This window comes from Tetrao urogallus (genome assembly GCF_951394365.1).
Source record: "Tetrao urogallus genome assembly, chromosome: 7".
Classification (NCBI taxonomy): domain Eukaryota; kingdom Metazoa; phylum Chordata; class Aves; order Galliformes; family Phasianidae; genus Tetrao; species Tetrao urogallus.
Window position 1 is genome coordinate 42,030,742 of NC_136820.1, and position 25,061 is coordinate 42,055,802.

Genomic DNA, 25,061 nt, shown 5'->3' on the forward strand with positions numbered 1-25,061 from the left:
GATGGGGCATCCACAGCTCCTCTGGGCAGCTGTGCCAGCGTCTCACCGCCCTCACAGTGAACAAATTCCCTCACATCTTATCTACATCTCCCCTCTTAAAACTTAAGACCTACATTACATCCACTAAATATGAGTATCTATGGATACTAAACTATTTATAAATATCCATGTGAATAATTTAGCAGTCTTTGGCCAAGCAATGATGATCCATAAACATTTTGTTATCTTCCTTCCTGAACAAATAGAGATGTACTTGCAAGCCAACTTGAATTAACTCAAAAAGCTTTTTTAGCCAAGGTGGTGATGGTGTTATAAATGCACGGAAATAGGCATTTGCTTAGTAAAGGATACTCTACAGAGGTGACGTCTTCCATACAGAGCCTCAAGGACAAAAACTACCTTCGTGTAGTCAATTTGAACTTCTATTTTTAATAACAATATAGCAATTACATATAACTAAAACCATCAAACATGACAGCAATAATACCAAACATTAGACAGAACAAAGTATCTTTTATTTCAACTTTTGGATGTACCATCTATTTCTTTGGAATGCACATATGTATTGGTTACTAAAATAAAATCCAGCAGTTTTGGCTACTAATAGCTTTTTATTCTCCCTAGCAAAGTATACCAGTCATGCAGCTTTATGACAGGAGAAAAATCACAGATGTGGGAAGGCACCACTAGAGGGTCTGCAGACCTTTTCAAAACTCAAAGCCAGTGGTCAAACTGAATCTTAACTGCTGCACAAGAGCACAGATTGGAGTAACAGCTGCAGAATAACAGAACTAAAATTTGTGCATGTTTTTGTGTTTCTGTTCTTTATCAAAATAAACTGCAGTTTCTTATTAATCTAGTGGGAAAAATGTTAGTAGTTCTGTTTTTATAAAGACAGATGTTGGTCATGTGAATAAAGGCAAAAAAATTTACATGTCTGTTGTATTACTAGATAGCATATAAAGATGTCCAAGCTTCTTCTGGAAAGAAAAATGTGCTGTAAACAAGGCTTTTGGTAACCCTGGGTATTTTAATAAGTCTTTAGCTTCTACATGTTCCTCTAATCCTATGAGGTAGTATTGCTTCTGATGTGTTCGGGATGACATACTACAGAATTACATCAAAAGAATTACTGGAAATATGTACCCTCATAGGGACAACATGGCACCCTTACACCATGATTTAAAATATTATAAAAGCAAAAAAACCAAAATCATAGGTTTTGTATTAAGGAAGAGCCTTCTAGAATCCAGGACATAGCTGGATTTGTTTCGTTTTTTTTAAACCAATCTCTGCTGAAGATGAGAAGAAAACTCAAATGCTAATAATAGCAACATAGGTGCATAAGTGACATCTTACAAAGTGTTCGACATTCTTATGGTAGTCACACCTCCAGGGTTTTGAACAGAAAGAGAAAAAATGTGGACCTCTGAAGTGACCTGCATCTTTAGTTTTGAACTATAACTTGTAAGAGTCCTGATGGGGGAGATAAGGTAGTGATCAAGGTAAAAGCTTAAGAATTACATTATAGTAGAAAGTACATATAAATATCATGCAATAGTATCAGCAACAATAAATAATAATTTATACTAGATGATCTGAAGCAGCTTGAGATAGCTGAACAAAATTGAAAACAGAAGCACACATCAGTAAAAATGTATTTTCTGTACTAACTCCAAATCTAACTCCTATCTGAGTAAACGTTCTCAGATTTCCATTCAGTATACATAAACTAAATTTTACCATTTTTTTCACCCTCAAAAAAAAATTGAGATTTATAATTATGATCAGTTACACTGAAGAACAGCATTGCTACTTACTGGGAGAAAAAAGCATCATGGCTAACTACTGTTATCCCACATTTGACTCTGAGGAAAGCTGTTTTGAGAAACAAAAAAAAGGAATCATATGAAAAGAGAGAACATAGACAAATGACTAAGAATGTGTATAAAGAAATACTGCAATCAAAAGGCATTCATTAAAATTCCAAGGAAGCAACAGGCCTACAAAGGTGGTGGTGAGAAGAAAAAAATACTATCTGAGATAAATATAATCAGTTCTCTAGCTGATATAATTCACCATAGGATACTTAAGGCAAAGTCAGAGTGGTCTCTGTGCTGTGTCTATCTTCAGGAGTTCTTGATGCATTCAAGAAGACTGCTATTATAAGTATTAAAAATAAGATCAGGAAGCAGATGAGTTAGCTTAACAAAACAAGATGCTGGAGCAAATCATTAAATAATTTGAAGCACCAAAAAGATAAGAGCAAACAAACAACTTGTGTTTGTCAGGAACATTGTATCAAATGCCCTAATAAAATAAGTGACTTGAACTTAGCCTCCAGCAGCAGAGTTTGTATCTTAATAAGATTCTATTGTTCCTATTATAATAATAGCATACTAATTTCATACCACCCATTTTCTTCATCCAAATGCTGTGTGGAGCCAGATCAGTTATCTACAGAAGCTTTAAGAAGTCAGTAGTAACCTCTTTATCATCAGAACTTTCTGTTGATGCTACAGATAAATGTAGCATCAACTACAGCTACAGCTACAGATAAATGTAGCATCAACAGAATCAAATTAAATTTAGAAGATCCTGCTTTCATTTGCCTACTTGATTGGCACCGTACCACCTTTACTTCTGAATAACCAGAGTTCTGTACTGACTAATTCATTAGTCTGCCCAAGATCAATGCTCAGCTGTCATGCCTACAATTGTATTTGTCATACCAAATGCTACTACAGGATTCAGATTTTTCTTGTGTATTGCTGAGTGCACAGGGTGCTCCTCGGTGAGCTCTCTATCCAGCTCATTCGCAAAATTCGCACTGAGACATAAAGGATAGGAGAACAAGATGCAGCATATGGTAAAGTGTTAGTTGGCAAAATGTCATTCTAATTCAATCACTTTTTTTTTAATGTTTTGAAATTTCATTTTGGTTTATGGAACAGGTATATTCTGTTTCCTGTGAAACTAGATAGAGAAGTCAAATGGAGCACTTAAGTCCAAGATGTATAACCAAGGGCTTGAAAAAAAGGAGAAAATAATGACCGTATTTGCAGTAATTGAAGGAGCCAAAGAACGTGTGTCTTTGGACTAAACCTCAGCACTGGAGAATTCACAAGAAAGCCTATATATAAACAAAACGATACTTAGGAATATAGTAAATGGGGGAAAAAAGGCCAAAACAAACAAACAAACCCAACCCACACTTATTAGTTAGATGTGATTGGTGTCCAAATGGGTCACAGCCATATTCAGTACACCCAGCTTAAGGTAACAAGCTTTCATAGGGTATTAGGCTGTCCTTCTGTCTCCCAAGTGTTGCAGCAGCAAAGTTTTTTATTCTCTGAGAATAAGAAAACTCTCATTTTCCAAGTTCATTGTAAATGTTAATTTTGTTCCTTTTTGTGGCATTTGGTCTTTCTGAATCGTTATCCTGACCGTAACTTAATTATACAAGTGAAGAACATGTACCATCGATGGAAAAGAATAAGTTAAGAAAGAGCGGTGTGAGCTTATGGCTTGAAGGAGTTTTTCTTCATGTCATCCATTGAGCCCAAGTGTAGGCATGGAGGGAGTTTGAGAAGATGATACAAGAATACAACATATTCAATCATAGAGATCTGGATTCTTTGCAATTCTGTGCAGCACCGGTTAAACACCTTTTACTTTTGTGCCATTTCCTTTCTGACTCTCTATTTCCCTGGATAACTGACATGAAGTTGTCTTCATCTCTTAAGGAAATGAAGCCAATAATAAAGCTTCCCTATTTGTCCATTTGTGTTGTGTTTTCATAACTTTTCAGCCTATTGGTCTGATTTGCTCTCCCCTCTACTAACCTGTGAATGTTGGTCTTAAAACCTACAGCTTCCATGAATATTATTAGCTAAAGAGCAGAAAACAACCCCTGATTTGGTGCTGCTGCTGAGGCAGAGGTTGGCTATTTGTAGCCAAAAGGGAAAAAAAAAACAAGTGAGGTTAATCAGCAGCTGCACAGCAGGAACCTGATAAGCAACACTGGTGAGTATATTGAAATTATTGAAGAGATAAAGAAATGGGAGGAGGAGGATGAGAGAAGTGAATGTTACTGTCACAAAGAGATATGAGATGCAAACCTGTAGCAAATCAGGATTTCTTAGTTCCACAGATCAGGGTTTGTGTAATCCCCTGGAAATGCTGTACCTTAACGAGATGACAGAGGAGCCAGCTCTGTGTGGGGATGTGAGCAGGGCTCCAGGAAACACCTCCTGCACCTCGGGTGGGGAGTGACCAGCCTTTGGTTCCTCGTTTATTACTCCGTCTCTTAATAACCTCCCCAACGAAGTAAACCAAGAAGCTCTCTACAGAACGCTATGACTGATGGAACCTTCCCAAACCGTGTGCGTGACTGCACGCGCTATCACCGAGGCGAGCCCTCGAGCAGGAGCTCCGTCACACAGACCCGGCCGGGCACCGAACCAGGCGGCGGGGAGGGGACGGCCGCGTCGCTCCGGGCGCCAATGGCGGCGGCTGAGGGCGAGGCTCCCTCTGGCGGCGGCGCAGCCCGCGGCGGCGGTCGGCGTCTGGGGCCGGGCCGCCCCGAACCCGGAAGCGGGCGGCGGTTGGTGTCGGTGCGCGGCGAGCGGGGCCGGGCGCAGGATGCGAGGCGCCGCCGCCGCCCTGCCCCCTGCTCGCTCGCAGCCAGCGCCCGAGGAGGAGGAGCGGCAGCGGGAGGAGCGGCCGCATTCGTAGGAGCCGCCGCCGCGGTAGAGCATGAGCGGGGCCGCGGAGAAGCAGTGCTCCGGTGCGGGGACTCCCGCCGCGGCGGAGAAAGCGGCGGCCGGGGGGGACGCGGGGCCGGAGCCGCCGCCGCCGCCTTCGATGCTGAGCGTGGACGTGACCGGCTTGGTGTCGCAGTTCGCCAGGAGCTTCGTGCTGATCTTCCCCGTGTACGTGCTGGGCTACCTGGGGCTGAGCTTCAGCTGGGTGCTCATCGCCCTGTGTGGGCTCTTCTGGATCCGGCGGCACCGCGGCGGCAAGACCTCCCGCCTGGGCCGGGCGCTCGCCTTCCTGGAGGACGAGGAGGAGGCGGTGCGGCTCAGCGTCTCCTCCGCCGATCTGCCTGCGTGGGTGAGTGAGCGAGGGAGGGAGCGCGCGGCCGACACCCTTCGGCTCTTCCGAGGCGGCTCCGAGCCCGGCGGGCATCGCGGCTGCGGGGCGGCCCGGGGCCTCGGCCCCTTCTGCGGGCAGCGGCTGGCTGCGGGGATGCCGTACCCGGGGGGCACGTCCTGCGCTGTGCGATGTTGGGCGAGCCCGGGAGCGTCCCTCCGCCCGGCGTCCCGGCCCCGCCGCCGTCAGCCCGAGCCCCTGGCGCTGCCCCCCGGCCCGATAGCAGGCAGGGCTTCCCCCGCCCAGTGAACTTCACCGCGGGGATCCGCGTTACCCCGCAGATGTTGTGAGCTCCCCGTGATGCGCACTGGGGAAGGAGTGTTTTCTGAGAAAGTTGAGATCGGAGGTGACAAAATCAGTGTCCGAGCTGTTCCGCATCTTTAAATGACGCGTCCCTTAACGGTAACGGAAAGACGAGGTGGTGGTTCGAGTGGTTTCAGGGCTTTGCTGTGAGGGGCGCGGTGGCCTCGTTTGTGCTGCGCTGTGGTTGGTTGTGAAGGGCTTCCTTGGAAAGTGAAACCCTCCTTTGAGGTTTGGAGCTTTCTAATAAGTCTTTGGAGCTCCCATTTTTTTTAAATTTAGTTTTTAGCTGAAACGGCTCCAAAGCTGAGTACCCCTTCTTTGTAATTTTTACTTTGGTGCGTTAACGCTTCTTTAGACACAGCATACGGCCAGCTACCTGGCAGCGTTCATCCCGGCCTGTTCTGCCATAGTAACCTGCTGTGCAGGGCTTGCAGCTCTCGCCAGCAGCAGCCTCGAGGGTTCCTGCTAACTCTTCCCATGCGGTGTTGCTGCTGGCTGCTCCCTGTTCCTCTCTGGCGGCCGTCTCTGCTGGGTGCAGTGACCCCGCACGAGGCAGGGCTGCAGTAACTGTCCCAGCTGCTGTTTTCACATGGTCACACTTACACCTGATGTGGCCCATCCCAGGTCCAGTAAGGAAGTTATGCAAGTTTGGGGCATCCAGAGCAAATACAGCATATAGGTGTGAAATGGGAGGCTTTTTGCTTCTGTTTTCTTGTGTCTTTTACCTGAGTTCTGGGGAGATATTGTTGTAAAGTGGGGGGCTGTCTTTAAAAGAAATGAGGTGGGTTTACTGCCTGGAGCTAAAATGCAAGTCTTAAATTAGAAATCATAGAGCTAATGTAAGAGCTGTTGGCTTTTTTTTTTTTTTTCCTTTTCATAATTTGTTACTTTTGATAAAACTGCAATTAATTCTTCTGTGGAGTTGTCTGCATAACTGAATTTAGAAAGGGGCTTCTTGACTTTGGATTTCTGCCCACAGCATATTTTAGAGAGAAGGGTGAGTGCTGGCTGCAAACAGCTGTGTATCATCATATAGTGAGAGAGCAGCTGATTGATAGGCAGGGCTTCCCCTGAGTGTGGCTTTCTGATATGTCAGTTGGCAGATGTAAATCACCTTTTCTTTTTTCACTTCTTTAATCTTATTCTCAGATTTTAAAGACCTCGTTTGTGGGGTGTTTGTGTGTGTTTTTTTTTTTTTTTTTTTTTTTTTTTTTTTTTTTTTTTTTGGTTATGCTAACTCTGTGCTGTATTCTAGAAGTATCTTGCATCCAAATAAATGTAGGTTCCAGATTATATACAGTCTGGAAGACAGAGCAGTTTTGAGGACTGAGGGATGACCCAAATCAAAAGTGACCCTTGATGTCTGCTGTCATAGTCACTAAGCTCTGTGTGAGTCTTTTTGCTGTCTGTGTGATCTGTCTTGGACAACGTTTGTTCTTTTTCCTTTTATTTTAAAGTTATCCTGGAGACTCATTAATTTCAGTCGTATTTCGAGGAAGAGATGCTAGGTATATATAAAGTCTGACATCTCTTTACTGTTGATAGGTTGCTGTTATCCAGTTTATCTGTCTATTTCAATGCAAGCTCCAAATTGAAGTATGCTCTCTTGCTTTCTAATCATGGAAATAAGCATATGATTCTGTGGCTTCCACCAGGACCACAAGAGTGAGCAGGAGCTCCAGCTACCTTGTCAATAATACGGTGATTTTCTCTAGTAGGCATACTGAGAGGAAGATGTGTACCTTCCATCCTACCTGAGCCATGGTGTGCCTGCACTTGGTCAAGCCTGTGTATGCACAGGAAGCATGTGATGGTGCTCTGTCCTGCTAGAACTTCCCATCATTTGTTATGGAGACCATTTCCAGCTCCTGCAGCCACTGGAACAGGGGTTTGAGGTCACCTGGGTGCTCCCAGAAAAGTGCTGCCAAGACCTCAGGTGGGAAGCTCAGCTGAGCACTTTCTCTGCAGCCCCTTTCTCATCCTGCAGGCTGTCATCTGAGTGTTATGCAGGCTCTAGGACAAAGCATTCCAAGTAATTGTTGTCTGATCTCACCAAATACCCGATGGTCTTTATCTAATCCTTGCATAGGGAACCACTCGGTTTGTTCTACACCCACCATGCCACATAGTAATAGTAAAGCTGGTGGAGATAAGGATCAGGTAGTTGACATCATCCTGACTGTGCCCGCAGCCTGGTAGATCCAGCGTGATGCCACCTCCATCACCCTGGGCTAGGGAAGTGCAAGCAGTGCTGCAGAGATGGACACTGGAAACTGATGCCAGCAGCCCCACACCATTCAAGCAAGATGAGGTGATCTAGGTCTTGAGCTAGCAGCTGGCTGTGGCAGAGGAGTTGGAACTTGATGATCCCTGAGCTCCCTTCCAACCCAAGCCATTCAGTGATTCGAAGCCTGGCTCAACATTCCGGATCATTCCAGACACGCTCAGCTGGAGTCCAGGCACGAGACCAGGCTGACTAGACCGATGACGTGTCTAGTCATCTCACTGATGTCACAGCCCCTTGGTCGGGGACCTCACGGTCAGTCACTGCTCCTGTCGCCTTCCATCACTTGGTCATTTTCCTTTGAAATGGTGATAGATTTGGGAAAATAAAAATTTACCTTTCCACAATAATCCTGGGGACTATTTACACTTCCTGAAAGTCACAGTGACATTTTTTTGCACGTTCTGATTTGGACGCAGTATGAATTGGTGGCAATCAATATGTCAGGGTTGCTTTTTCTACCAAGTGCTGATATCACAGCGGTTGTTTGCTCCTTTTTTGGGGAAGAAAGAAAATAATAGCTCAAAGTTTAGTTACTTCTGTATGTGCATGTGCCAGGTATGCTAGGAACATGCCCAGAAAACTATGAAGTTATTTATAATTAGTCTCGTGTTAGAATAATATATATGTATATACTTTTTTCCTAAAACCCTTCCATGAACTTGTCAAATACTCCAGTAATGTGGTCAGAGCAATGAAGATTTCAGTAATAACTGCTTTATACTGATAACTCAGTATGTTTGTGAAAGAAGAAACATTAGAGCTGTAACTGCAGAGTCATATCCTGTACTGAGTTGCATCTGCAGAGTACAGAGGGTAGAGGTGGTGATGCTCTTACATGTGTTTGGCATAAAGAGTTCTGAATGTTGTAGAATCGAATTTGTGAACTGGATCTTAGGTTGATAGTTTGGGACAGGAATCTCCACAAAGACTCCCTGCTGATGTAAGTATGTACTCAGTACGCCTGGTAAATAAATGGATTTCTGCAATGCCATGTTGTTTATTAATTCCCATTGAACAAAAAGATCTTTCTCTCAACTTCTAATTATACTGTCAGTTAATGCTGTTATTGCTGTAGCTGCAGGAATTATAAGTGAGCTTTTATGAGACATCCCAAAATAGAGAGGCTGTGAGACATTGCTATACATCCTTCTCATCCTCTCTCCAAATGTTAGTTTGGTATGTTAGATTGCATTTCCTGAGCAGTGCTTTGTAAGAAAAATTACTTCCATGTATGGCTACTTAATGCTAAGCTGGATCTCATCAGTTTAGTTGGTGAGTACCACAGATGGCCATATACTCTAGGCTGCCAGCCTGCATCTGGAAAGTATGGAAGGGTGTGAGTAAGAATTGAATAATAGCTGGAGAGCACTTAACAAATGAAGTTCACGTCCTTCTGCCTGATGCTTTATTTTTCTTCAAAACTGCTTTCTGTTCTAAGTGCCTTGTAGTGTACACATCACATAATCACATCATCACATGTGATTTGTGTGTTTCTGTGTTTGTTTGTTTTTGGAAGAAGTTTTAATTTGGTTCAGTATTGCTTCTTGTACTTCAGAAGGTAACCTGGGTGACTTTCTGGGAGTACCGGCTGGTTAAGAGATGTGAATGATGATATTAGGAATGGAGACCATTCCTCTTTCTCAAATAACACAGTACATTTGAAAACTTTAAAATAATGTACTGAGCTGATTTCTGTCACGTGCTTCAATCTCTCGTGCAGTAATGTGGTGATAAGCACCACTGTGTGATTCATACAGAAAGATCCTTTTCTGGAGTACTTACGATAGAAAACCATGTGATGAACTGATGTTAATCAATATGATGTCAAATACTGTAGAAAAATATTAACCTGAAAGTAATAGTTTGATTTTCTGAACTGTTTTTAGGTACATCAGGCCTTCTAAATGTGTGTTTATATTGTTGGTTTTTTTCACTATAGCAAGTTGATATTATCTGAGTTACTAGCGACTTTTGGAACTACTTCAAATGTATTCTTCAAATGTGCTGTTTGTCTGAATAACTGAGGAAGGTGTATCTTTATTTTATCTTCATTCAAGTCTGCCAGTGCTGTTTTTGTGCCTGAATAGTTTTTGAATATAGGGGTGGGGCTGACTTTAGCTGTATTTGAGTAGGCAGAAGTCTTAAAGATCTTGGCAGTGAAGACTGAAGTTTTACAGAAGGGAGCAGAGGAACCAAGAGCATCCGTCAACATTTCTGCCTCTTCTGCAAGTTTCCTCTGGCTTTAGGTTACTGCTGTTTGAGATTGTTGACACATCACAGAATGTAGTTGGATAGGCATTCCATTCTTTTACTTTGCATGAGGGCCTGTTGGTAAATAGAAAGGCTATTATACAAATGTTTACATATGAGCTTATAATAATGAAAGCCTGCCATAGAAATTTTGAGTATTCAAAGCAATTCTTTAGTGTCCTGTTCCTGTATTTTAAAATGAAAGAACAGGTAGTGTTTTGTTTCTAGTAAAATAAACATCTTTGAATTAAGCTGCAATATAAATCAAATTAATTTTCTCCCATTTTCCCAGCCATTGCTAATAATTGCACAGAAGTTTTCTAATTGCTCAAATGACCTTTGGCAAAACTTGTTTTGAACTTTGCAGCAATTTCTTGCTGATTGTATGTCTGTGCTGAGATGTGGGTTTCTGGAAGCTGCTTTTGAAACCTATTTTGAAATGAAGTTTTAAAAGAATGCAGTTGTTAAATATCCTCTGTATTATCTGAAAGCTTTATATTGTATGTCGGGTTCCGAAAGCAGCAGTAAATGATTATAAACTAACATAGATCATTAGATTGGTGAGGTTCAACATATAGATACATAAATCACTGTTGCTGTTCCAGAATTGCCTTTTATAGATTCCGTTGTATTTGATGCTGGTAATATGGATAGTTGTTCTGAACATTTTTAGCCTGCTACTGCTCTTTCCTAAGGAAGGTGGGAATGAAAACCCCACCAGGAGCTCAGGAGCTAGCAGGGGACAGCTTATGAGTTTGATGTAAGCTTGGCAAGCAGAACTTGAAATATAAGTAGAGCTGCATTTCCGTGTTCAGGGAGAATACTGCACTTCTTTAAAGAAAAATTAAATCCTTATCTTTGTATGGTGTTTGTGAACTCTTAATGAAAATAAAGGATATAGAGAGGCGGATTATTGAACTGTTAGCAGTGGTTGATTCTTTCCCCATTTGGACTGGAATGAGTCCAAATTCAGCTTTGTTATGTTCCATTACAGAGGTGAATTTCAATGATCAGGATTGTATGATCATAACATACTTTGGGTGGAAAGGGACCTTAAAATCACCTAGTTCCAACCCCCCACCACAAACAGGACTCTCTGCAACAGATCAGCTTGCCCTAAAGCCTTCACTGACTTTGGATGTGTTCAGTAAGTCCCTGGTCTGGCTATATCCATCCCATTTGCTTCAGCTTCTTAAGGTATTTTCTCCTGATCTGTCTCTCCTTAGCATATTCAGTGCAGGTGAGCTGTGTCCAATCTGCTCTTGAATTTCATTGATAAGGTGTTTCAGGGGTGAAGGAAAGGTGCTCTTCGGCCTCTTTGCAGAGTTACTTCATCCTCATCCTCAATTCTAATTGTTATTCCTATGTAGTTCCTGCCAACCTTCATGTACCAGTCTTTGTTGGACTTGTGAAGTCTTATTTTCTTTGCAGCTTAGATGCTGCAGCCTTTTTTCAGTTTTTTGCTCTGTTCCATCTATGCACTTCCTGTGATACTGTTAAAAGAAGAGCAGTGGGAGTTCTCAAGCTTCTTCCCATTAACAATTCCTTATTCATGAGAATGTATATAAACAGCATCCCTAGGTTTTATATGTAAGCCAAGTCCTGCTTTTCTCTGTGCTCAAATAAGCTTATTCCAGAGAGAGTCAGGGAGTCCAGCAGTTAAATCAAAGCAAATGATTCTGCAGTTTCAAAATGAAGTAAAAGTGCACTCCTGACAAAAAGCATGTCCTGCACACAGTTGCATTTTCCCACTGCTTTCTTGTGCCAGCATTAGAATTTACTTGGCCAACTAAGCACAGCTTTTTGCCAGGTTGAGCATTCAGCTGGATTGTTTCCTGGAGTTAGCTTACTGTGCTGCCACATGAGTGCTGCTGCCTACAAAAAGGAGGATGTGGAAGTCTACGGTCAGGTTGGAAGTGAAATGGAGCAATAGCATGCATGAAGGCGATTTTCAGAAACAAGTGGCAAATTACACTGCTGAGATGTTTTTGTGGGAAGGCAAAATATGCACTTGGAAAATTCATAATGTCAAGTTGCACGTCCAGGTTCTTTGATAACACTTAAACATACTTAATTATCAAATATACTAACTATGGATACTTCGAGCCAACTTCAGAGTCAGCCCTGTTTTTAGTGGGTGGTTGGATCAGATGAGCTCCAGAGGTTCCTTCCAGCATAAATTATTCTATGGTTGGTTTTGTTTTAAGTTACCATTTAATTAGCTTTAGTCTGCAACTGCAGCTTGCAAATGATAAGAAACCTTTTCTGCATAAAATAACAGCATTTGTATTGTGGTTTAACCCAGCAGGTAGCTCACCATCACAGTCATTTATTTGCTCACTTCCCAGTGGGATGGAAGGGAGAACTGATAAGAAACACCAAAGAACTCTTGGGTCGAGATAAAACTATTACTAAGAGAAAAGAAAAAGAATAATAGTCATGATTTTTTTTTTATATATATATATATATATATATATATATATATATATATATATATATATATATATATAAATATATACATATGTAGATGAATGCATATCACAAGCGATGCACAGGCAATTGCTCGCCACCTACTGACTGATGTCCAGTGAGTGAAAGAGAGTGGGATGAACTCCCATCCCCCTTCAAAACTCTTATAGTATGGAATGTCCCTTTCACCAGTTAAAGTCAGCTCTCCCAGTTCTCCTTCCTCCCAGCTCCTTCTCTGAGAAACTGGAATGTACAGCCCTGCTTAGCAGCAGCTATAAGCATCAATATTAGTTTTCACCTGGAACCAAAGCATACCACAAACTGAAGAAAACAATCCATCCCAGCTGAAACTAAGGCAGTTTGGCTATGTGTTAAGTGTACTATCAGAAAGGAGTAGATGGAGGCTATCTTTAAAGAAGTGTTTTGTTTGGGAGGTAGTACAACAGTAGAATGTTGAGATGGCTGTCAGCTAAATAGCTAGTATTAAAATTCTGTGCAGCAAATTGCTAAAACACACAATTTTCAACAGTACTCCAGTTATATAAATAACCTTCCAAAGCAGAGCGTTGTTGGATAATGAGTCATTGCACTGAGTTTTGTCTGCTACACCCTGATGTGACTGCAGAACTCTCAGTAGCAGTTGAACACTGGAGATGGGGCTAACAGTGTTCAGCTGGAGCAGTCTGGAATGATGCCTCAGGAAGTCATTACTGGAAATATGGAGCTGGTTTTGCTTGGCTGAAAATAACTGTCATGTGACAAACAAGCATTACATTGTCATTTCGCTGTCCTTATCGTATAGCAGCAGGGTCAGATTTACATTGCAGTTCAAAAGCAAGCACTTTCACTGAAGAGATTTGTACTTAGTGTAGATGGAATAAAGGTGTGCAATTTGTTTGCTTGAATTGAGTTTTGTTTTTTGTTTTTTTTTTTTTGCATTTCTCTGGGTAGATACTGGCTCATGTGATTTACCCAAACTGAAATAGTTTCTTTGGGGAAAGTTTGGAAGATGAACACCAAGTAAGAAATTAAATGTATTTGCAATCCGTTGTCTATTGTATTCCCTCACTTTCTGCCTTAATGGGAAGGTGGGAAGGAAACAGGTACACTGGTATAAAATAAATTAAAAATAATTTTTAAAAAGTAGTGTTTCCCTATTTAATTTTTAAAAGAACCCGTAAGGCATGCTGAAGGTAAGTCCCCAGGTTTTGATTTGAATTAGTCCTGCAGTCCTGCAGTATTGCAGTCCACACCTCTGAAGCTGAAAAGAAAACAGTGTGGGAAGGATAAAACCTCAAGTAGAATTTGTCAGCTGAGGCAGCTCTTAGTTTGCTTCGTATTTAAGCACTGTTGTTGCTTCTTTGTAATGCGTGGTCTGAAAAGAGCTTTCTATGCTGTCTCAGATGCCCTTCCTCACAGGTACATTCTGCAGGCGCTAACTTGGTTAGCTTCAAAATACAGCAGTGGATCTGCTTGTAATTCTGTATGCAAAATCTTGACGAGAACCCTTGTGGCATTCTGCTGCTGGGAAGAGAATTACGAGCTGTGCCCTGAGCTGCTTTCTGCAGCCTCATAGAACAAACTCTCCAGATTTGTTGGTAGTGAGCAAGTTTGATCTGTCTGCATGTTTCCAAGCAGGCTGTCGTTACTGCAGTGAATGTGTGACACTTCAAATGAAGAAATGTCTGTTCTTATTTTGTTTCCTTTCCTTTCCCTCCTCCTCCAGTCTGTTGATTCATCTTGTTAATTAGAATGCTGAATTATCTTGGATATGTGCTAGGAAGTTGTCTCAGTCTAGTAGTGAGTTTTATGATGCTGACTAAATACATATTTTAAACCACCTTGTTCCTCAACCGATTACTGCTCCTAAAATACTTGAAGCAGAAAGGAAACACCTTTCCCCCTGCCTGCTCTCTGCCAGTTACATGTCAAGAAGCAGCCAGGAAGTGGTAAGGTGGGGAAAGGGGAAATCGGCATTTTTGTCATTTGAATTGTATGTAGTCCAAGAAGATTTAGTAGTGATTAATTAGATGATTAATACAGCGATTGCCAGGTTAAACTGTAGTCTCATGATCGCTTGTCTTTTAAGGAAGGTATTTGGACTTCAGAATGCTTTTTTTCTCTCTTCAGGGTGTGGTAGGCGTGAGCTCTGTGTTGATGTGAATGTGCTCCAGTTATCCATCTTTTTTCAGTAACCTCAATTGTCTCATTCCTGTTTTGTTCACATAAGTCTTTTATTGTGGCAATCGGTTATTTACCAGATTTGCCTACATATAAAACTTTTGTAAAAGTTGCACATACTAACATCTTGTGTCTTACCTGTGTAACATAAATCTTTTGCCAGCAGTTGTTTCTTCAGTTCCTTTGTGTTTTCATAGTGTTGCAGTTGTAGTCTGTGAAGTTTCTGTCCCGTGTGTTCTGTCTGAGCACTCTAGAGTATGGTTGTGAATGACAAGAACGTTACCAATCTGTTCATTCTGGTACTCTGATGTGCTAAAAAGCTCCCCAGTAATTTTTTTTTTTCCTTTCTAGTTCATTAGACCCACTCAGAATCACAGACTTGATTTGGTTCTCATATAAGAATAAAAACCTTAATTTTACTGTAGGAGAGATGAGGAACTACAAAAAGGTTATTTTAAAACAGTAGACTGGGACTCGTGTGTTGTTTTCCAGAACTCACAGGTGGTTTTTAGTGTACCTGCTTCCTGTATCCTGAATGTTGTGTTTTTCTGGCACTGCTGGGAGGGACGTCTGTGATACTGGTACACTGTAACAGCCCTGCTGGCAGAGCTGTCACTGGAAATACAAGTTTATACAGCTGAAATTGGGTGTTCTGGTGTTTGTCTTCACCTTCTTCCTAGGTCGTAAGCCTCTCTATGTTAAGTCTGCAGAGAGAATCTGCACAGTGTTGCTCTGGATGTTTGAGCGGAACTGGGAAGGAATTGTGGGCAATTCTTTTGGAGCTGGTGGACGTGGGACCTGTTGGGCAATTTTTAAAGATGTTCAAACATTAACTCAGGAGATGGGTGATAAGAAGCCAGAGGACAGTGTTTGTTAGTGCTGGTGGAGGCATCCAGTCTTTCATCTTCACATTTAAGTGAATCTGGTATTTGACATGAATATTGACATGACGTGAATTGAATATTTAGCAGGTATTTTCTTCAGGTGAAGAAGAAGTGGAGATGTTCCTGCTTTACATGAAACTCTTGAAGGAATGGAAGTGATCACAGCTTTTTCTTACAGTTGCTTTAAAGCATTTATCCTAGACTGTAATGACATCAATTCACTTGTGTGTTCTCACAGTGCCAGCTGAAAAACTGCTGGATATTTTCACTTCAACTTTTGACAAGATAATAGAAACAGTTCCACTTGTCAGAGCAAAGTTTTTAATTATTCCTAAAAGTAATGGATTTAAGCTCTGACAGGTCACTTTGGAATTTCCTCCACTGTAAAGGTCTGATTTGTGCTTCCCATGTAACACAGGAGCCTCAAGATTAGATGTAACCTGTGAGAGATGCTAAGGTCATTTGTTTTCTTGCCTTAGGCTTGCAGTGCTTAGGGAAATGGCTTTTCTTTTTGTCAGTCATCTTGTGGGTTTTGCATGTTCTTGTTTCTTCTTCCAGCAGTCAAAGCGATGAAATCCAGCTCTGCTTGTTATCGCTGTGATTGATTGCATTGCATAGCACATGGAAATAACATTCCTAGCTGTGGTAGTGTGGTGCATGCAGTGTATAAGTAAAGCTGTTACGCCGTGATCTCCCACTGAGTAAGAGAAATGGAAAAAAATAAAACCAAACAGATTTGGGACGGCTCAGATTAGTCAATGACAAAGGATTTGAGATGTCACTGTTTAAACAGAAAGTAACTCTATTGAGCCCCCAGGGACAGAAGTGGACATGGATAATGAAACACTGCAATACCTATCTCAAAGGCGGTGTCAATTTTTTCCAGTATCGCTTACAAGTCACTTGATGGAAGACTTCTCCATAAGCAAACTGACTGTGTTGTGAAGACAGAAAATTCTAAACGTAGTTGAAACAAAAATCATTTGCAGATAAATGTGAAGTTTATTGACTATTTGATGTCCTGAGTATTTTTCAGATGCGTTGACCAGAATTGTACTGGGCAATTAGAATGATGCATTTTGATTTGTGTTACTGTATGCCTTTTATAATGGAAATAAATGTATTTATTTTTTTTTTTTTTGCCAGAGGCTGATTGTGTTTGGAAAAGCCTTCCATTTAATTCCTTGGAGTACTTTTTTCAGCTGGAAGGATACAACTACAAATTAATTACTATTTATGCAGATCTCTGAAAAGAACTGTGGCATTTTACTCAGGAGATCTGATTCCACTTGAACTGTCGTCACTGCATTCTTCTAAATTCAAGTAATGTTTTGCAAGAAAGCTATTACATGTGATTAAGATCTGCATGCAGACCAAAGTTAGAAAGTATCTATTAATCATAATAGGCTGGGATTCAGGTCTAAACCAACACAATCAACAGTAAAAGCTGTTGCCAATTAGCACAAATAATGACATTTGCTATAGCAAACGGAAATATGAATTCATGCTGCTGAGCTTGGGCACCTCATTCTAGGGATATAAGCCTCTCTGCCATCTGTCTTTTAGTCAGTGTGAAGGAGTGAGGTGCATTTTTTGCAGGAGGTCCCTTTTCCTCTTTGCAATAAGAACCTGCAGTAATGAGGTCACAGCTTCACTGCTACTTTTATACGCTTAAATTAGCAATCTGGGCACAGCTGTTGGATTTTAATTAATTAATGTAGTAAATATTCTCTTGTAGAACTCATTAAAGAAAAAAAAAAAAAGAGCACTGTAGCACTGTCACAGTACCTGTTGTAAAATCTGTTGAGAGTTGAGGGGGTAACAGTGACTTTGAATGCATATAGAAGTTTCCTTATGCACAGATGTATCCCCTGTCAAGAAAACTACAGATAAAGGATGATTCTGCTTTGGAGCAGTTCAAGTAAGTGCCGTAGTTATTCTGTTGTTGGCATGTGCAGGATTTCCTGATGGTAGATTCTAGGGAATGAGGGGTTGATTTCTGGCAGTTCAGGCTGTTGTCTTCAGTTGGTAGAAATTTCTAGCACTGGTACTTAGATTGTTTTAAGGCATAAGATATTTGGTTTCTGTTTGAAACTACAGTTTACTGTACTTAACCTAAGTTTGGACACAAGTCTGCATTCGTTTGAGACTTCTTTGTGATTAGTAAAAGTGTCTTCAGAGAGTTCTTCGTAGAGTTTTATCTATGTTTCAAGATGTGTATCTCCTCTGAGGTCCTTTTTTCTCTCTATTAGTGACAAAGCAGGTGCAGGTTGCCTTGGTTATTGTTGAATGTGTAAAAAATACAAATTTAATATTAGAGCAGAGTAATCCAGCTTATGATCACGAATATTTGAATCTTTAAACTGGAAATCTTTGCAACTGCTGTGAAGCTGTATAAAGGACAAATGAATTTAGACTGTAGTGATAGACAGGGGTAAAGAATATTCAAGAGGTTCGTGAATGTTTGGGTCTTCAGCAGTGACTTCAGTGCAGGTGATAACCAGTAATATGAGGTCACAGCTCTGTGCTGCGTTACGTAAGGACAAATGTGTCCAACTTCTTTTTTCCCTCCATCCTTTCCATTGCTGCCTCTCCCTCCTGTCTACCAGGTGCACAGCTATTCCAACTGATGTTGGAACACTCCCCCTCTGCGTTCAAGAAGCACACACAGTTTGTCACCTCCTTGTGTCCTAACCATCATGTGTTTGAAGGGCTGTGGCTGCCTTTATATGAGGGCTAGTTTTGGTTCTGGGCAAAGATGTTCATGTAAGCACCAGCTGGGCAGAAGCGGTGGCTGTGTATACAGGGATGTCTTGGTGGTTCATGTTTCCAGGTGGTTTATGCTTGCTACCTAAAAGTAATTCATTGTTGCTCTTGATAATCCTTGCAACATACTCAAGATGTTTCTGTAACTTGGGATCCCACTGAAGGACTGGTTTTCTAACTGCTTATGTAAGAAGTCCAGGATATTCTCACAAAAATGTTGGTCTTCCTCTCTAAGTATCTGCAAATAAAATAAGCGAAGTGAGCTTATATTAAAGCTAGAGGAATTAAAATGAAGCATCCTTCAAGAAATATATTGCTCATGTTAAACAACCCAAACAATAGCTGGAGGCTATGTTTCCACGATTGTTTTAAAAATAGCTGAGCTTAGAAAGAATAGTTGTATCTGTAGTGTTTTGTGATCAGTTTCTTTCATGGTTCTTTTTATGATGTAAGAACTCATAACGGACACTGAAGAACGTTTTGATGCAGACTGAAATGATACAGCTGTAGTTAGATGTTGATTTCTGAACTCCAAATTTACTACTCATAGCAGTATTTTTTTTCCACCTTGGTTTTGTTGGTTTACAAAGACTTGAAAGGAGAGTCAAGTGACCGAAGTGTGCTGTTGCTGTGTGCACAAGTCAAAGGGTCAACAGAGCAGTAAGTATCTAGGAATGTTTCAACTGTACTATTGCAACATGTGGTAATGCCTTGGAGAAAAAGTTCACTTGTCTTCTTCAGTCCTGCGTGGGGAGCCCTGTCTTTGTTTTTGCTGAGTGTGGAGTAAATGATATTGCAGACTCAGGAGCGCCTGCCCAGCACTGTTCATCTGGTTTTGGAGGATCGTAGACCCTGTAGTGCTTTGGAGGGTGTTTTGCTGTTCGATTCATTTTGTGAATAAAATTATTGAAGATTTCAAGAAGCGTTACTCACAGTTTCTCACATAAAACTTTTTTGTCCTACTTACTCATTATGCAGTGTATAACTGCAGTTCTTGTAAGTATTAAATTCTGTTCATTTCAGATTTTATCTCATGAATATCAGTGTCAAAGCTAAGTGTTGGTGCAGGGCTGTCAGGCTGTTTTAGTTGTATACGTACAAGTGCTATACTGCACTCTGTGGCCACTTTGCCCATGCTGAAGGGTTTTTCCTAACATAGTTTTTGTGGTATTTTCATGTTATTATCAGTGTAGCATTATAAGTGTGCTGGAATATAAAGTTGCCACAAGTCCTGAGCCTGTTGAATTCATAGTTCAGCAGCTACTTTACTGGAACCAGGATTTTACCTGTTTTTCTAATGCCAGAGTAATGAAATGCTGCATTTACATGTGAAAACCCTACTGCTTCCGAACTTTGTACAGTGTTTTTCTGATGGTATCTGAGGCTGACAGAAAGCATGGATCTTGTGGCAGATCTGCAGCTTGCTGGATGTTACTGTGCAGTTCAGTGGCTTAAGCATGCGTGTTTTCAGCAGTGGATGTTGGTTTGTTTTTTTTTTTAAGTGGTTTCCCTTCAGGTCTAATTTAAGCACACTTGCTGTACTTATTATAAAATGGGTAAGAGGTGTTAAGCTCAGTCACGGGGCAGTTATTCGAGTTGAAAGGTAGGCTATTGAAACAGATCTGCAATTTGGATGAATAGAGGAATGACGAGCTGTAGGCAGGACTGGAAACATACTTTTAAGATCTCCTCAATATATAACGAAAACACTTTTTTATTTCAAAGCCAATGGATATGCCTGCAGTAAATAAAGATACATAAGAATGAAGCTAACAGTTAATTAAGTTGGGTGGCAGGGTGAGTATTGGTTCCACTTTGTAGTTCAAACACATGATGTAGCATACCTAAGTATAGAAACTTGGTCTAGCAGAGTGCTTCAGTCTTTCCTTAGCAACCCACGCTACCAAAAACACACCAGAGCTGTCCTTCCTGCTCTGTTTTGAGTAATGGCAGCAAACTCCATGGTTTAAAGGTGGAGTTTATAAACAGAAATAGCATAATGATGCCTGCAGCGGGTTAGAATTCAATGGTCAGTGTCTCCCAGTTCTGCATTTCTTTGGTTTCCTGTTCTCAGCATGATCCTGCTTGAGGGTTACAGTCAGTTTTTGGAGAAACTGCAAGTTTGTTCAGGGAAGGATAACTTCATGGTACTGCTTGCTTTCTTTCCTTAAGCCTCAGATGTAGTTGCAGATGTTGATTTCTGAACTCCAAAGGCAGGGCCTTTGATCTCACCTAGTGCAAGACTTGGTAAGTGGTGCCAAAGAAGTGTGTTTTGTATTCTGAGTATCTTTGGTAAACAACTAACAGCAAGTATTTAGTGTACAATGCTGAGATGTGGACCCTTCGTGGGGGGACAGGGCAGGCAAAATCCTTTCAGAGGAAGCAAATGTTAGAAATCTTGCTGCAGACCTGATCATTAAAAACACTGAGCTTTATGTAAGAACCAGCCCAGAAATGTACGAGTGGCACTTGGTTTGTGTGTGTCTGTGTTTTTTCATAAACAGGTCTGCTTGGACTTCCCAGTACTCAGTATCTGTTCAGGCAAGCTTCTTGTACTTCTGGATGAAGTGCTGGTGTTGCGGGTGAACATGTTGTAACTGATCTGTAGATGGGTGGTGTCCTTACGAAGACAAGAAACAAACATGGACAGTTTCAGAGAACTCTTGTGCATGTCGAATGAAGTGCTTGAATGGGAAAACAAGAAAGAGATGCTTTGTGCCACACAGTATTTTATGCTGTTGGTTAACCAGAGCTTTTCTCCTCACCATTTGTCATCACAGTTTGAACTGAGACCCAAATAAAACATTGTGGTTGTGGGGTGTTGGTTTTTTGTTTTTGTTTTTCATTTATTTTCTTGTTAGTCTGTTTTGCCTTCTGTCAGTCTTTCAGTATGGTTTTAGAGTTTATCACTGAATATTTACAGGTTCAACAAAACTGCCACGCATTGCATGTGTCCTGTATATTTCCGGGATTTTACATAGTAAGCTGCTGGTTTTTCAGCTAGAAATAACGCAGGCAGATTTTAAGATGTCAAACCTTCTAAGATTTTTGATTGTTTTAAAAAAATCATTTAATATGAAGAATAAAATCTGGTAGCTAGTACTGTGTGCAATACAGTATGTACAGATTTTGCTGCACTTAGAAGTTAATCAGGCGAAAGAGTGTAAGAACTATATAATGACTGTGTTCTGTATTCATGTCTGGCTTCTAAGGATGCTGTTCACCCAGCTTGAATTTGCACGTAATGTTACTGGTTTTGGGGTGAGCAAACTGCAGACTTGTGTTTGAGAACATGAAAACAGCAACAGGGAGAACTTCTATTTTTATGACAAAATCTTTAACTTTTTAGTACGGATAGAAGCAGTATGAATTGTGGGCAATTTGACACAAAAGCCAGCACTTGTTTTCATAGCTGCAGACAACTCATGGAATCAGAATGGTTTGGGTTGTAGGTGATATTGAAGAGCATAGAGTCACAGAACATCCTGAGTTGGAAGAGACCCACTAAGTTAATAGAGTCATAGAATGGCTTGAGTTGGAAGGGAGCTTTACAGATCATCCAGTTTCAACCCCCCACCATGGTCATGATTGCCACCGACCAGATCAGGCTACCCAAGCCCCATCCAGCCTTGCATTCAGCAACTCTAGGAGTGGGTCATCAGGCCATGAAAAAGTCAATTTCCATCTTGTTTATAAGCTCCTTTTAAATATTGAAGGGCCTCAATGGGGCGTCTCTGGAGCCTTCTGTTCTCTCTGGGCTGACCAAGCCCAGCTTCTTCAACCTTTCTTCATGGGAAGGGTGTTCCAGCCCTGGATACGGTTGGCCTTCTGGGCTGCATGGGCACACATCTGGCTCATGTTCTCATCAACCAGTACTCTCAAGTCTTTCTCCTCTGAGCTTATCTCAATCCATTCTCTGTCCAGATGATGTTTGTGTTTAGGATTGCTCCAGACAAAGTGCAGAACCTTGGCCTTGCTGCTCATGGCCCCATCTCTCAAACCTGTCCAGGTCCCTTGGGATGTCATCCCTTCCTTCCCCTGTGTCGACTGTCACAAACAGCTTTGTGTCTTCAGCAGGCTTTCTGAGAGTGCTGTCAATCCTGATGTCCTTGTCACCAGCAAAGATACTGAACAATACTGGTCCAGTACAGACCCCTGAGGAACAGCACTTGTCAGCAGTCACTACCTGAACATTGCTGTGGATCACAACACTTAGAGTGTGGCCATCTGGGCCGTTCCTTATCCACTGAGCGCTACATCTGTCACGTCCATATCTCTCAGGTTTAGGGACAAGGATGTGGTGTAGGACAGTGAGAGATGCTTTGCACAAGTCTGTTCAAAGGATAGTAAGTTGTGCTGCCTCACTGGTTGTATAAGCTAGTTTGAAAGTTTGTATTTAGCAATCCAGAGAGGAAATTTTTCTTCTGTTGATCATGAAGACAGCAAAACACTCTGGCATGCAGTACGATCCTTGGGAACATGCCTGGATTCTCAAGAGAATTGGAAAGGAATTTGTCATCTATGCTTAAAAATACAAATATAAAATATGGTATCTTTTAAAATGTGACATTTAAAAATAAGGTGTCAATGCCCTATAAAACTTAGATAACCCGAAAGCTAAAATTTCAAGGTAATTAAGACTGCTAGGGTAAAGAGGAAAATGACTGAAATGACTTTTGAGAATAACAAGAGATTAAGTGAGCAGCATGTCAAAAAGTAGCATTTTTCAAGTAGCAAAATTCAATGAGAGTCCTGATAAGTTTGGTTCATGCTGTACCTTTCAGCAGTCCGACCATTTAAAATCTGAGTCTGCTTTCAGTGGCAATTGTGGGAACCTGGAGACATGGTAGCATGGGCTATGACGAGATGTCTGACTTCGTGAATTCTGGTTAAGTTAGATGTCTGGCACCTGCTGTGACAACAAGTCTTTGAGCGTAAATCCACTTCTTGATCGTTTTCAGATGTCATGTTGATCAGTCCTTCATTTATCTATTGTCTTAACTCTACTTGTCCTGCCTTTCCTTGGACATGGCGATTAAATACAATTGCTGTTGCTGTGAGCGCTCACTGAAGGTGAGACAGAGGGCACTGTGCTGTCTTAACAGTTAGCAGGTAGCAAGTTCACAGCTATTTTGGGTAATAAGTGGTAAACCTGAAACTAATCACCTCTCTTTAAGAAGCGCTCAACTTCACTTCTGTTCCAACTGGCAATTTAGAAGAAAGGTAAATCTTTTGTTTCAGTTGAAGAAGGCCTTGAAATGTTTTTGTTGGGAATCTTTCACTTCACATGAACTTGGGGGTTGCTTTCAGTGAGTCCTTATCCTTGGTGATTTCTGAATAAAGGATATGAAATCAACCAGTATAATCAAAGGGCTGCCAGCCGGATGCCTTGTTAGATCTGTGAACATTGGGGTTGTTTTCATCCGTGCATTTCTACTTTATCTAGTGATTTCATTAGTCCTTTTAAATTTAAACCCTCCTATATGAAGTGTGAAAGAATTTTTATTCTCGAAGAGATATTTACAATACAAAATCTGGCCATCAAGCTGGGAAGCGTAACTTAATTTCCTCAGTCTGTTTCTGTTGTGATAATTTTTTTTTTCTTTTAGGGAAAGACAAAAGCAAAATAAATCTTTTTACTTGGTGAAGTTAGTTTCTAATTTTGTATTTCCTGTTCTTGGTAACTTATTTTGAGATCAGAAACCTGCATTAAACTCTGGGAAAAAAACAGAGGAGCAAAAAATGTTATGGCAAGGGGTATATATTTGTGTTGTTCTTCATGGGGTTAAGGTCCGATGTTTCTGGAAGCGAGTGGTGCTCAGTGAACTTCTGGTCTGACCAGCATTCCTCGAGATGGGATTGCAAAGGCTGAGTGTCAGGCTAGAAGAAGGGTTTCCCTGCTCCACTGCTTGCAGACTACTGTTCTGTCCTTCTTCCAGAGCAGCTGCTTATAATGCTTATCCCAGAGGATTTTATGGCAAGCTGCTGCTAAAATAGGTTTCTGGATAACTTCATTCTGCAGTGTACTTGCACTGTCTCTCTTTGCACTCACATGCAAAAATAGCAGCACTTAAGCAAATTTTATGTAGGTTTTGTACTGATGAGTCAAATTGCTGAAAAGTACTGCAGTTCTCAACAAGCCTCACTGCCTGTGTGAGTGAAGCATATTTAGTAGGTACTGAAGTGAAAGGCATGCATGGAGAAAACTGAACTTGTGCTTTGCTGCCTCAGCATCCTTCAGCTGAGTGGTCCTGGGTTGCTCTGTCAGTCACATCAGAGCAGTATTTCAGGGAGGATTTTCCTTTGCAAATACGCTGTCGTTTTGTGTTGCCAAAGGCAGTGTTTCCTGTAGCAGCCAGGTGGAATGTCCAAATGAGAGCACACTGGTGGTGCTGCAGTGTTGCAGTGGGGATGGAGTGAGTGAGCGATCCACAGCTGCCACGACTTGAAGGCCCTTCTGGGTTACTTTCCCAATTACAGTCTGATATGCAGTCTGATATGCAGTCTGATATGGCCTCTTCTCCCAGGCAACAAAAAGAAACCTGAGGAAGTGGCCGTAAGTTGTACCAGAGGAGGTTTAGATTGGACATAAGGAAGAACTATTTCTCTCAGAGTGGTCAGACACTGGAATGGCTGCCCAGGGAGGTGGTGGAGTCGCCGTCCCTGGCAGTGTTCAAGAGGCGTCTGGATGAGGAGCTACGAGGTCTGGCTTAGTGGCTTGTGGTAGCAGTGGTGATGGGAGGACGGTTGGACTAGATGATCTTGCA

General features: G+C 41.5%; 1 protein-coding gene across 1 annotated transcript in view; it reads left to right on the forward strand.

Annotated features, from left to right (window-relative positions):
• Window positions 1–4,758: 4,758 nt before the first annotated feature.
• The window catches only part of ESYT2 (extended synaptotagmin 2), a gene marked incomplete at both ends in the record, with an annotated part of 67,726 nt that continues 47,423 nt past the window's right edge, over window positions 4,759–25,061 (forward strand). Inside the window, one exon of the mRNA XM_079538324.1 lies at window positions 4,759–5,115. Within this exon, the coding sequence (XP_079394450.1) occupies window positions 4,759–5,115 (357 nt within the window). The remainder of the gene's footprint in view (window positions 5,116–25,061) is intronic.